The sequence below is a fragment of the Sminthopsis crassicaudata genome, chromosome 1, assembly GCF_048593235.1.
Source record: "Sminthopsis crassicaudata isolate SCR6 chromosome 1, ASM4859323v1, whole genome shotgun sequence".
NCBI lineage: Eukaryota > Metazoa > Chordata > Mammalia > Dasyuromorphia > Dasyuridae > Sminthopsis > Sminthopsis crassicaudata.
In genome coordinates this window covers 232657862-232672810 of record NC_133617.1, presented here as the reverse complement: position 1 = coordinate 232672810, position 14949 = coordinate 232657862, and the positions used below count along the sequence as shown (strand labels likewise).

General features: G+C 32.3%; 1 protein-coding gene across 2 annotated transcripts in view; it reads right to left on the bottom strand.

Annotated features, from left to right (window-relative positions):
• The window catches only part of THOC1 (THO complex subunit 1), a 58450-nt gene that overhangs the window by 18828 nt on the left and 24673 nt on the right, over window positions 1–14949 (bottom strand). For both annotated transcript variants that reach the window (XM_074276209.1, XM_074276218.1), the window contains exons 5-11: window positions 14549–14667; window positions 14029–14077; window positions 13101–13196; window positions 7991–8073; window positions 6660–6733; window positions 1671–1779; window positions 379–510 (exon numbers count right to left, since the gene is read on the bottom strand). In XM_074276209.1, the coding sequence (XP_074132310.1) occupies window positions 379–510; window positions 1671–1779; window positions 6660–6733; window positions 7991–8073; window positions 13101–13196; window positions 14029–14077; window positions 14549–14667 (662 nt within the window). The remainder of the gene's footprint in view (window positions 1–378; window positions 511–1670; window positions 1780–6659; window positions 6734–7990; window positions 8074–13100; window positions 13197–14028; window positions 14078–14548; window positions 14668–14949) is intronic.

Sequence of the window (14949 nt, the reverse complement as noted above, 5' to 3'; positions counted from 1 at the left end):
AACAACCACTTATGTTTAAAGGCAACTTCTAAATAGAAAATATTCTTATTTGTTTATTTATTTAGTGTAGAGTCCTAAAGACTTTCTTAGCTTAGTTTAATGAGGAGGTTCAAAAGAAATTAATGCTAAAATGTTTTCTAGTCTAATTTAAAAAATGAGAAATCAAACCAAGCTTCCCTTGATATATTCATTCTACAAGTTCAAATGAGAACTATTTATATAAGATAGAAATTGTAGCTTCCTTCAGAATGTACTCTCTAAACATGGTCAGTTAACAAATTTAACCAATTTAAAAAGCAGCAAACATCATTAATTATATAGCATGAAATAGTATTATCTTTTAAAAGTTGGATATTTGTGAAAATGAATGCTTTGTACCTTTTCACTTGTTAAAAATTTTGCAAAATATACATGTTCTCCTCCGGTTTTCAATTCTTCTAACTTCTTTCTTGAGGCCTGAGTATCATCCAGTTTATAACTTTTAAAAACAGCTAACACCTCCTCAGAATACTGTAAAGAGAAAACATTAATTTTATCTTCCCAAGTCACCAAATAATGCTTACTTATACCCATTTACTAGTAATTGACTATTTATATGTTATGCCCTAAGTATGGAAAAATATGAATGAAATACTTTATCAAATAAAATTTCTCACTATTTTAAAAGGCTAATTATTCCTCCTTTAGTCTTTTAAAAAATATATGATATATAATTAGGATATAGGACAAATTGTAGAAAAGCTTTCACATTTTACACACAACCTTTGATTAATTATTTGAACAACTGCAGAAGTAGAAGAGAACCCTTCATGTGGAGTTAGGAAGACCTGAGTTTAAATGCTGCTCCAAACACTGAATAGATGTGGGATGCTGGGCAGATCCCTTAGCCTTTTAGGAGTTTATACTCCTCATTTTATGACATTTGTCCAACTCAATATCTAGTATGTGATAAACTATTTTATTCTAATATTTTTGTGAATAAAATATAAAAGGGAAAAATAAATAGCAACATCAAATCATTTCTAAGCATGGTAAAGATGTTTTTGAATGATCCCCATCAGTTTAATTCATCATTAAAGAATCTGAATGGCTAAGTGTGATTTAAGAAAAAAAAAGACACTGCATTTAAAGTAATTTATAAGATAGAATATGCCACCTTTTCAATGCAATGAATCATCCTAGCCTTTGCCTAAACAAAGATAATTCTGATTTTAAACAGAAACAAAAGGAAACAAAGAAAATGTCTTTTGAAAGGGTAGCTATGATTATTTCTTTAAATAGAAAAGACAGTGTATGTATAGTAAAACATTTCTTGAACAGCACCATGAAGATGCTAAGTTATATTTGAACAGTGCTTTCTAATATTTAACTTTCATATCCACTGTCTTGTATGAATGACCTAACAAGATTGTGATCTAGACAGAGTACATATTACTATCTTCATTTTTCCCAAAGAAGAAACATAGGAGTAAGATGATCCAAGATCATAAAACTAATAAATGTTCTTATCTAGCACTCTTTCCATTATATTCACATTTTTGCTGTAATAGAAGCTATAAATCCAAAAGAAATTAAAGTTATTCCTTAATATATGTCATATGAACATTAGCTCAAATAGTAACAATTTAACATCTGAAAACTATAAAATTGAAATTAATGAAACAATTTACCTTGAGAAAAGTTTTCCATGAAATCTTCTCATAGCACTGCACAGGATTTCTGAAGTAATCCTGAAGTGACCAGAATTTTCTATACAAGTTGTAATCAATTGGAATGGAACTAATGAAAACAAACAATACATTCATTATATCATTTTATTTCTTTAGAAAGTAAGTAAGGCACAAAAAATGATAGAATCAAAAATCAATCTCAAGATTGAAAAGATTATGGAAGTCATTTGGTCCAACTAGTTCCTGAATAAGTTACCCTCTAGAAGTCCCTCAAGGGAATGGGAAATTTTCATAGCTTCTCAGGGGAGCTGGTTTCACTTTTGGTTAATTCTACATTTTAGTAAGATTTCCTTTAAGTCAAACCCTAATATGCTTCTGTGTCTCACACTGAATGCCCCATTTTATAGCTGAGGAAATTGAGATTTAGAAAGATTAAATGACTTACCTGGGGTGACAGCTACTAAGTATCAGAGCTATGGCTTGACTGAGTTTTCTAACTAGTGATGTTTCTATTACATCACTCTGTCCAGATTCTATGATTCTGATCATAGTATCTAAGTTTGGGAAATGCAGCAGCTATCTATTTGCAAACTTTAGCTCAATGCAAATCTTCTTGACAATATCACTAATGAGAAGCCCTAAACTACTTCAAGATCATTTCCCATTTAAAATTCAAAGACAGAATAATGACAAAATTAAGATTTTACTTTGTCTTTTAAAAAATATATATTAATACCAATTCTTCCCTGCATTTCTGAAGTGTCAAAAATGAATTTACATACAATTCCTTTAAATATGTGGTGTAATAACATTAAGTTTTAAAATCAAACATACCAGAATTCATTCATCCAACTGTTGTCCCTTTCAAAGTAGTTATCTTGGAATACCATGCACTTACTCAAATGCTGCTGATATTGCTCAAAACATTTTCTAATTTCCTCTCCTGATGCTTACAGAGCAAAAAAAATTTTTTTTAAATAGTTTTTTTCTTTTGAAGGTGAATTGTTTTTGGAAACAAATTCTGGTGAATACAGTTGTTCAAATCAAGTGTTGTCATTTCCAGTCCAAAATGAGAAGTGACTATAAAGGAATGAGAATGAATTTCTTGTGTGGTTCTGAAGGCAATCCCAAAAGAGGAACCTCAAAAATGTTCTAAGCAGTGGCAGTGTCAATATAGTAAGTGTACAGCCTCCCCAAGGTGATACTCAAAAAGATTAATACTCATTTGGATGTATACATTTTAGTATTTCATTTAAAAAAACTCCATATCCTTAAGTTTAAAAAAAAAAAAAAAAAGTGAATTCATACACACATACAAAACAGCAGAATTTCATAGCCAAATTCCATAGTACCAGAAATCAAATTTTTAATAATCTCAACTATCCAGAATACAGTTGTAAGTAATTGAACATAATTTATATGCTGGAAGAATGCAATTATCATGAAGTCTCTGCACTTTACTCTTTAGGAAAGTTATAAAGATTAGATTCTGCCCCAGAGCCCAGCTGTTTAGAATGAAGTGTAAATTAAGATAAACAATTTAAGAAATTTGGTTGAAGAAGAGTTCTCATTGAAGAGGTAGGACACAAAAGATAGAGAAAAAAAACTATAAAAACTCAATAGAAGAACTACTTTTTAAAAAAGCACAACAGTTTGTAGTCATTTACTGAACCTTGAAACCTTGTATTAATTACCATAGGTCATTATAAGAAAAAATATGGTAAGAGCTGTAGTCATGATGCACCTTGGTTTAACACTTGCTATGTGATCATGCCAAAATAAATTCATTTCTTGAGGTTTGAAGTTTTCTTATCTGTAAAATTGGATTATAATGCCTATAGAATCTATTGCACTGGGCTATTTATAAGAATCAGATAATATTTTGCAAACCTTGAGAGCACTATATCAGTTATAATGATGATGATCTGTCTTGGAATTTTTAAAAGTTCAATTATAACATGGGACAATGAAAACAGAAATTAGAGGACCTGGGTTCAACTTCTGGTCTTGAAGCTTACTACCTGTATGCCTTGAACAAGTCATTTAATTTCCATGAGCCTAGTTTTGTTTTATCTGTAAAATAAGGGGTTTGGATTGGATGGTCTCTGAGAGTTCTTCCATTTTAACCCTCTTTAAGAAAGGTATAATACATTTTAAAGTATTTCATCAAAAATGCTTATTAAATAAGTTTTGACATAAATAGTAATTTATTTTAAAATTCCATTTATATGCAATCTACACCCTATGGCATATAACTAGTCTTGGCTGTGATAAAATACTACTTAGGAGAGAAAGCACAAGAGCTTTAGATAGAGGAAGAATTATGAAGGTATGAAGTTTTCTGAAATTGTGAAGGAGGCCAGATTTGGGGGAAGGGAAATTTGTGAGGGTCACAAGTCATTCTTAAGGAGGAAGAGGAAAGAAGAGCTAAAATTGAAAAAAAAAAAAAAAAATCACAGTTTAGAGCTGGACATATTTAGTTCAATCTCATTTCACAGATGAAGAAACAGAATCCCACAGATTAACTGACTTGTCCAAGTTCACAATGGGATTATGTGAAAGAAATAGGATCTTAGTTTAAGTCACAGTGTAACAGCTATATCTAGAAGAGAATTCAGGTTATAGAGAATAATTCCATTATTTTTGGATGAGGAAACCGAGGCACAGAGAGGCTAAATAATTTGCCCAAGACCATAAAAAGGCAAGATTTAAACCTATGTCCTCTTATTTCAAGATCTGCTCATTCCCTGGAGTACTGTGTTGCCTCCCATGACCTCAGATTCCAGAACTGGGGATCCATTCCCCCGAAACCCTGCTGTTGTATCAAAGACGAATAGAAAGGACTCAAATAGGAATATAATTGTCAAGTATGTTGCTCAGGGTAAAACTCTGCAAAGTAAAAGATGGGGAAACCATAGCACAATACTAGTTCCCCTGAAAAAGGTCTGAGTGCTTTAGTGGACTGAACTCAGTATGAGTTAAGAGTGTGCTATCAAAGTCTAAATCCAACTCAAACCTAAGTCTGCATTTAGGAAGTTCATGTCTTTAACTCTACATGATGTTAAGATCACATCAAAGAGTACTGAGATTAGTTCTGGAAGACAATTTAGGAAGAAACCTATAGGCTATGCTAAGTTAAACAGCATTCCGAACAGCAAACAAGATAATGAAAACATGCCAGCTGATGATCAGCTGAAGGAAATAAGTATATTTAGCTTTCAGAAAAGGTGGCTGTCAAAGTATCTGAAGTCCATTATATGGAAGAAGGATTACAAATCTTCTATTTGGTCCCAGAAGACAGAGGAACTATTACAGAGAGGTATAGATTTAGGCTTGACATAAGATAAAATTTCCAAATGATTAGAGATATCTAAAAGTTGATTTGGTTCTTAGGAAGGTGGTGATTTCCATTTCAGTGGAGGTTATTAGAGAGCAAAGGCTGAGGGAGCATTCTGGTGAAATTCTTTATTAGTGTGAGTTAGAACAAATGTTTAATTTCCTTTAATTTCCTGAAGTCCTTTCCTAATCTTAGATTACTCAGAGATTTTTAACTGATTGGTAATAGAGTTGGGAATGAATTCAAGTTAAACTTTCATTTTTATTATACTATGCTGCTTCTCACAGAAGAAATGGAAGAGAAGACAAGCTTTTTTGCTCCTTACTAGTAAAAACTCTCAATGGAAGAAAGAGATTGAAATGATTGGCTAAAAAAATCCCCCTTTGAAGAAGCTGCATAAAATCAATTTTCCAATCTGCTCAATTAAGGATTTGGAACAGATGATCTCTCCAATTTCTCCAAAAGCTAGAATTCTATGATTTTATGGCTCTTTGACCTTATTTATTCATAATCTTGTGAGCAAAAAAAAAAAAAAAAAGAGAGAGACTGATGGGAATGGGGACAGGAAAGAGAGGGTCATCACTCCATGTAATTTACCAGAAAAACTGATGCAAAGTAAAGTATCAAAAACTAGCCCAATGGCAGACCCACATAAGAAACTAACTTATGGCAATATTCCTGTAACATTGGGGAGCTAAAAATGCCTTACATCTTTTTTTGGACCCTTTATAACCTTGGGTTATAGGAGTTCTTTTGAAAATGCAAAAAAATCTTATGAAGGGACACACATTAAGCAATTATTAGCGCTCAAATTATCAGAATAAGGGCAGAGAGTGATGAAAGGTAAGAATTTGAGAGACTAAAGTGGCAACTTTTGGAAGTACTTTAGAAAGGTACCAAAAACAAATCTCAGTTACTTTACAGTAATGTTCCAGTGGCTGGGCCATGACACTCAAAATCTTGTCACAAATACCACAGGCGGTCACTCCATTAGTTCAGTACTAATATTAGTACAGAATTTAATCCCCTTTTAAAACAACATTCCTATGGAAACATATGTTCATAGAAACGGGGACTCTAAGAGAATATATCTTCCTAGTCTATAATCCCAGAAGTGGGCTTTCAGACTCTATCCCTTGAAATTATTTGTGATAGCAGCAGAACTCTAGCAGGATAGAAATTTCAGAGGGTCGAAGAGTGAAGAGTTGGGATAGAGCTCTGGGGTGAATGTGCAAGGGACTGAGGCCAGGAGGAGGTTTTCTTTTTCTTTCCCTCTTCTAGAAGCCTGTCCCAGAACTCAGAATCCATCAAATCCACAACTGAATCTTTTAACATGGGAAAAAAGAAGAAAATGGAGAACAGCTTGGTTTTAAAAGTGTGGTATATATTCTGATGCTATATACCATAAATGCTGAAGGATTTCTTAACTGAATACGTGTGAGTAGTAAATAAAAATATCAAAGATATTACTATTCCTGACATCCACTACTATGGCTACATTGAGTTACAAAACTTTAAGGTCTTTAACTCCTGCCACTTACCCTAACAGCAACATTTTCCTCCTCCCTGGTCCTATATCCCTCCTAATAATTTGGCAAGATGTGAAGATCATCTATTATAATAAGACAATAATAAAAGTTTCCCAAACTCACCAACTTGTTGGCGCTTCATCATCTCCCATTTCTCCTTCCTCTACTTCCATTCCTTCATCTCTATCCTCAATGTGCTTTTTAAAAACAAAAGGACAATATTGGTTTTTAAGGACATGAACAATTCAAGAATTCTAGACCTCTAATATTTCATAGGTAGCCATTAACATATCAGTTTGGAGATCGTGAAATAGTATAAACTACTGTAGGTACCATTGTTAGACATATTAATAATACCTGACACTTTAGGGTGAAACAACCTTTGATGTGTCATATCAGCTCAGCATTCTAAGGCTAAAAATGTAATCATGAAGATAATTGAAGTGATACTGAATCCAGACTTGTATGTTCCCTCTTACCCCAAGTTCAAGACCCAAATCCATGATATATATAAGTCATTTTTAATTTAGGGGGTTTCATATGGGCTGATTTAAGAAATGCCCAGTTGTCCAGTCTACAGGCACTTCTTCCGTCCTACTTTTACTGTTGGGATTCTTCTTTTATTTTCTTTCAAACTTTTCTAGTTGCTTCTTACTTTTGTCACCACCATCACCCCTATCTTATCTGTCTAAGGTAGTGATTTTAGTGACTTTAGAGCTAGAAGCATGGGGGGAACTATGAAACTGATTTTTGATTTACAATACGAACCAGGGTATGACAGGGGAAAAAAAAAATCTCAGAGCTAGCTAGGTGGCGAAGTAGATAGAGCACCAGCCCTGAAGTCGGGAGGACCTGAGTCCAAATCTGGCCTCAGACACATAACACTTCCTAGCTATGTGACCCTGGGCAAGTCTCTTTGCCTCTGAGGGGGAAAAAAAATCTCCACTCAAAAGCAAAAGATATTAGAAATCAAAGGGAAAAAAAGATGAAAGAAGTAATCAGTTATCAGCCAAGAAAAAAGGACTATTGGTCTGGAATTTACAGTGGGAAAAGGCTTACTCTTTTTTTTTTTTTTTTTCCTCTTTCATGGACCTTTTCAACCTCCAAAATGGATCCAAACGCATAAGGAAGAATTTCTGGTTTCCTAAGCTGGAGTAGTAAATTTTTTTTTTTTTAAATAGGTATACTGTAGTATGCTTGTAACTATTAGTATAATCATACATTAGGCTCCAAGCTATACATTAAAATCAGCTTCAAATTTCTGATTTGTTTCAGAAATGTTTTAAAGTGTTCCTACCTGAAAAATAAATGTACCAGAAATTCCCAAGTCAAAGTCAAGACTAATGTGCTATAAATTTTTAAAAATTTGCTAATGCTTAATGCTTTAAGCGCTCAGTAAAAATGCAAACAAACTTGCAATAATATCAGTAAGCAAAATTTAATATAGTTCTCACCTTCTGACCCAAAGTGCTCTCTTGTTCATTTGTGTTGAAAACAGTGACATTTTCAAGATTAAACTGACTTTGTAAATTAAGACCTGTTTTAAAGATAAACAAAAATATGCATGCCATAATGAAAGAGCTAATTATTAGTATCAAAAGACTCAAAAGATCTGAAATACTTGCAGTTGGAAGAGCAATGATATAAAGTTAAAGAAATAGAAAATTAATCTAAAAAGCAAACTACCATCTTTACATTGTGGACAAAAGTAAAATCAAGTCAATGGTTTGCAAACCTTTTTGAAATTCAATTTATAAATAGGTACCTTCAATGAGAACCTGTTAGTTCTTTAACTCTATAATTAACTTTTAGATGGTGGATAAGCTTTAGAAAACCAGAGAAAACTAAAAGTAGTTTTCCTATGTATATTACCAATTCTGGAGTGAAAAGAGATTGTGAAATATCTTTGAAATGCATTGGAAATAGACTGCAAACAAGTACAAAAGGTCAGAGAACAGCATGATATTTAAACCCTACTTTCAATTATCTCAAAGGAAAAAAAAAAATCCCTCTCTCAAAGACAAATACTTAGCTGCATTTCAAAGATGGTAGTTGGCTGAATCTATGATTTGTATTCAGAGAAATGGACCTTTACCACAAGTTTCCTGTCACAACTAATTTGTCACCCTGTGTGATTCTTATTCAAGTTTTTTTTGTTAAATCTTGCACAGGTTTACCCAACATGCCTAGAGTTTCTCACCCTACCCACTTGTAAGTGATTTGGAAAGTATCAAAGAATGAGTTGGGAAGACACATCATTTGAAAGCATATAATCCAACCTTTGTTTAGCCAAGAATCTCTTCTTATAACACACAACTGGGCAATCAAGCCTTTGATTGAAGACTTTTCATGGAAGAAACTTATTATCTTCCAACCCAGTTCATTCTATTTCTAGAAAATTTTAATTCTTAGGAAACTTTTACTAATATCAAGTCAAATGTTAAATCTGAAAGTTTTACTTATTCCTAATTTCATCCACTGGGCTAAGCACAACAAATCCCAATCCATCTTTGGCATAATAGTCTCTCACTCACAGACAGCTGTTATAGTTCCCAATTCATTTTTTTTTTTTAAATAGGCTAAGTCTATCAATTTCTTGAGTTGATCATTAAATAAGCACAGTCTCAAGGACACTCATCATTATGATCAAAATCTACCCTTTATCATGATTATTCTTGGTATCTAGATCTAAATACAGCAATCCACATATAGTCTATTTGAAGAGACTACAAAGGGCTCATCACTTCCTTAGTCATGATTTTTGTAATGCAGCCAAAGTTCACATTAGACTGTCATGTTACTATATCACTCTATTCACTCAATAGTTTGCAATCTACCAAACCCTCTCAAATCTTTGGATGAACTATCTTATCATCTTGTACTTGCGGAGATGATTTTATGAATTGAAGTATAAGAATTAATATTTACCTCTTAAATTTTAACTAGTAAGGCTGCAGGTATAGTGAATAAAAAGTTAAAATTTGACACCAGAAAGAATTTGGTTCAGTTCCTGCCTCTGACACATACTATAAGTTGTGTGATTACAACCAAATCACTTAACTTTTCAAATCCTTCAGCCATCTAAGACCTTAGGTTAGAGAGCAGTTGGTCATCTCTACTGGTAGGAGTTTCCCTACATGGGAAATCATGTAGTCCCTACATGGATGAAATCATAAATCTAGACAAAAGCCAAAAATATTTCACCTCACAAGTTTTGATTGAACATTTTTGCCTATCCAGGTATTTTTAGATCTTGACTCTTCTCATCCAGCATGGTAACTAACCCAGTTGGTATTACTTGCAAATCTGATAACCAATGCAAGTCAATGACAAAAATATTAAGTAGTACAGGCTCAAATATGGGGCACTTCTTCAGAGACACTAAACTATTCAGTCCAGTCATTCAAATATCACCTAGATTTTCCATATCAATCCTTTAAGAAACTTATAGAGAACTTGTTAAACGCTCTTTGTGTATTGAATATACAGCATTCCAATGACCTAGTAACATGCAAAAAAAAAAAAAAAAGTTATTTTACAGTAATCTATACTTTGAGAAGACATGCTAGTTAATTATAACCACTACTTCTTTTTAAAAATATTCAAAAATGAATCCCTTCTGGTCAGAAATTGAAGTCAACTTTGGTAGACTACAAGTTGCAGAATGTTTTCTTTTCTTTGAAAAGAAGAATGTATGCCCTTCTAAGATATTTCGAAGATCACTGACAAGAAGTAACTGAATAATCTACTGGTTCTTTTAATATTTTAGGATATGGGTCATCTACCTTTGATGACCTGAACCTATCATGAATATCTATGGTCTCTCTATCTCCCTGTTATATTTAGCAATGGGTTTCCTATTAGCCATTTCTGTTGTCTTTTTCAGTATATTTTTCTCCTTTGTAGCGAAAATAGAAGCAAAATTAAGAGATACTTCTCCAACACACAAATGTTTAAAAAAATTAAAAAAAAAATTTAAGTTGGTCCATGAATTCTGTGTATCCATATTATCTTTTTCTGTCCTTTCACTCTTCACCAGCACTGATCCTTTTGTGTCTTCAGAATGTATTTCTTGAGAACTTCCCATTCCTCTCAGATTGGTTTCCCCTGTAGATTTTCCAAAGAATCCTATCTTTTGAAATGTACTTGTTTTCAAATTTAGACCATGTCTAGACTTCCTCTTCTATTACAAATTCTGAGATGGTTTAGTAACAATTTTCCACCAAGTTTTCCATGATGTTCACCCCAGTTTATCCCTTATGAGAACCAGATTTAGAATACCACTTACTCTCATCAGTGCCACCCTTTTTAAAAAGATGAAGTCATCATTTAAGAAACCATTAGCAGTTTTGTTTTTGCTGGAAATAATGAAAGTATTCCAACAGCTATCTGTATAATTTAGGTTTCCCCCTAATTGTTTATTATGCTGCCAGGCCAGTTAAAGATCTGTTTACAGACCTTATACCATATCTATGAACTAATTTATCTATGTAACTACATACCATAGTTTTCATCTTTTTCATACAATTTGTTTTGTATCTTCAAGCTTTCATATTCTTGTGTATTCCACTCATGTATCTTTGTAGTTGCACCAGGTAAAAATACACTTAACAAGGATGGAAACAAGACTATCTGGAGGGCCCTGCCATTAGAAGTCAAGTCTGTTCTTGAACCATACAAAGAAAATCTTCCAAAATGCTGGAGAATACTTTTGAGCGAATATATAGTTATCTGTTTAATAGCTTATCTTGTGTCAACACGCAATAGACTGTTGTTGAAAGTTTTTTCTATAGCCAAGTCAATCATGAGACTTTTAGATAGTTATGATATACATACAAGAATGTCTCATCTGAACAAACTATTTAAGGCTGTATTTATTTCTAATTAAAATGGTGGTTTTTTTTTTTTTTAAATCCCAGTTAACAAAATAGTATCTTATTCTCTATCTCAGATAGTTTTATTATTGCAAAGATATAGTTTTCTGTTTTTAAAAGAAAGGTGGGGAACTATATGGAATATTGCTTATGTTATCAGATATGGTTCATATATTTTGCTCATCTGCCTTTTTATGTTTTAAAAAAACCTGTTGTTTTAAGGGATGGCTTGTTGGGTAGGAGAGGGAAGAGGATTACATTAAAAAATGTGTGACATAAAAATAAAAGGGAACAATAAAAATAAGATAAAAAATGTAAAAAGTTGCTATGTTGTGTCCCTCTTGTTCAGACTGTTGAATTAAGTTATTTCTTCTCACATTTTCATTGAAGGTGCCTTCAATATCTGTGTAGATGAATCTCAAAATGATTTTAGGCCAATAAGGATTTAAACAGACTGCTCGTTATCAGTCATAGTGAGATTTTTTTGGGGGTAAATACGGCCTCAGATTATTTCTTTTCTTTTAAGCTTTCCTTCTCCTTTGAGATATCTTGAAAACAGATCCTTATGTGCCTTTAAAACAGTGTCACTCTATAAGCACAGATTTCTTCTGAGATGAAAATCTAATTGCCCTTCCTTAATCCATCTGTTGAAGTGTCTGCCACTTCTTCAAATATCAAACTGAATACAGAAGGGAATAAAGTCTAAGAGTAGTGGATTCCACTATTATTGTGACAGCAACTCATAAAAATGTTGGCCTGTTTGTTTTAATTTCACTTCTTTCTGTTGTTTTAGTTTTAAGTATTCTTGGCATAAGCTGGTCTACCTGATATCACCCCTAGTTCTCTGCTGGTTTCAGGATATGCAAATGTTTTTGTATATTTGGATTAGCTCACAAGCATTTCTTAAAGCGAATAAAGAAGCTGTCAGATGAGTTCATTACATAGCCCATGGAAATAAGAAATAACTGTGCATGTATATTAGGCTATCTTATTTTTGAAATGCTTAGGTCAAGCATGAAGAAAAAGAGGTAGGAAGACAGCCCATTAGATGGAGCCATGTAATCAAGATGACCCAAGTTCAAATCTTGCCTGAAATTCTTATATGATTCTAGGCATGTTACTTAACTGCAACATCATCCTTTGCCAAGGAGAAGTGAGTAGAGATGTTCAATATAGAATGTAATAACGACTCTAAAGTACTTAATATATACTTTCGTCCTTAATGATAACAATGGAGAAGGAGGGAAACTATGTATGAAAATTTGGTTCAATATTTATGAATATAAACACTGACAATTCAGATGCCTCAACTACTTAAGTTTAAAAAAAAAAAAAAAAAGTACTGGAGGGAAAAATCATTAAATCACAGATATTGTGAAAATATAAGATAATGGATGTGAAAATATTTTGGAAAGGTCAATTAAAATGAAAATATTACTAACTAAAAACTTCAAAAAAAAAGGAGCCAAAAGTTTTATTTTAGTATTTTTTTACTTTACTTTTCCCTATAGGTTTTATCTATCAGTAGGATAGAAAGCAATAATTTTCTACAATACCTTTTATAAAAGTATGTAATTGTGATCAATATGTTTGTTAAGATTCTATTATTAGGAATAGCAGACAACAATCCATTTAACAAGTATACAAGAGTCAGATGTTAAGTCCTTTGTTCCAATTTATAAAATCTCACCTGATTTCTCTGACAATGGAAAAAGTCTGGCCAAGAAAAGCTGAATCCTTCCACAGAACACAGTATTCTGGGATTTTGATAATCTTCTAAGGAGATCTAAAACAATATATAGAAATGAAAGCAAAACAGAAACAAGAGGACCTTGTGTTTATCAACCATATTCAAGTGCTTTAACTACATAGTCAAAAAATACAAACAAAAAAAAAAGCAGTAGTTCTCCAAGTGTGTATAAGGTCTCCCTATTAATTCTTCTCTAAATAATATGAATGTTTGCTTTTAAGATATAATTACTAACCAATGGTGTCCTCTCATTAACTTCATCATTTACTTAATAAAATTATATACAATGCATTCTTAGTACATACACAGGAAAGATATAGCCCCTGTCCTCAAAGTCATTTTACCTTTTCACTTTTCCCTTTTCTCTGCTATTTGCAGAGAGAAAGGACTGGAATAAATGGTCTGTGGAACACTTTTCTCATAGACTAAAAATGTTTGACAACAACTACCCTAAAGGATTTACTCTAAAATCTACTGAACTCTTGTGGCTGCCAAATTTTTTTTTTAAACAAACTACAATAATAATAGTAAAAGTTGATATTTTATGTAGTGTTTTATATATGTTTATATGACTCTCAAAACAACACCATGAAGTAGATATTATTAACTTCATTTATGGTCACAAAGGTAGTATAAAAGCAAGATTCAAACTCAGGACTTTCCTGCCTCCAAATCTAAAACTATTTCCTGTATATGCTGTTGCCTAAAAGTAAAACTATACCAACTATACCACATTTTGTATGTCAGTTATCAAAATTTCACAGTGTAAATGCTAAGATTTTTGTTTCTTGTATTAAATAATTCTCATTAATCTAAATGCAACCATTATAAAGATAATATATTTCTACTAGTAAATATTTTTACTTACCATTGCACATACGCAACAAATAATTTTTTCCAGCAGAATAGAATGTATTCTGTAAATAAAAGATTTTATTATTATATGGAATTTGTAGCACATTCCATTATCTTTACAGTATTCTTCCATAAATGCAGCAAGAGTAAGAAATTTAGTAACAAACTAAGTTTGCTCTTCTATTACAAAAATTTAATTTCGAAAATACAAGAGAGATGAATACCTGATATTTAACAAGTGTTTCATTTAACTGCTTTTGCATGATCAAATTTCCTATTTCAGCTTTCTCCAGGGATATGATTCTCACATGACTCTCTAGGAATCTAAGAGTAATTCAAGTCATCTTAGGACACCCAATACAATTTACAACGGGATAATCCTTTCAACCACTAGCAAATACATGATCTTTTGTCTCAAATTAGAGATACAGGGAGAATTACATGATATATATATATAGTTATGATACTGGAGGATTTCCAGAAAGATAAATAAGAGAAAAAACAGATTTAACAAAAAAGAGAAACAAACTTACTGATTTCCAAGTGGCAACATTTTTCTCCACAAAGGTGAAGATTGTGTCACATTGATCCAAAGGAAGACAATCCAAAACATCTCCCAATAGTACAAAAGGTGTAGATGCTGTACAAATACCTTTAAGTGGGGGCATATTTCAATTAGAAAGTTTAGAGAATTGCATGTTTATATAATCTATGAAGAATAATGCAGATTTTTTTTTTTTTTTTTTAAAAAGGACACTTTAAAATGCTCTTTTAAAAAAGAGCACAGGGAGATTTACTTCAGTTTAAGAAAAGAATAATGGAGATCAGATTCCATGCCACTTCTCAGCCATCTCTCTCTCTCTCTCACCTATTCCTAATGCACAAACATTATTTAAATAAAGAAAAAACTTTCCCCCCAAGAAATCATACTAGT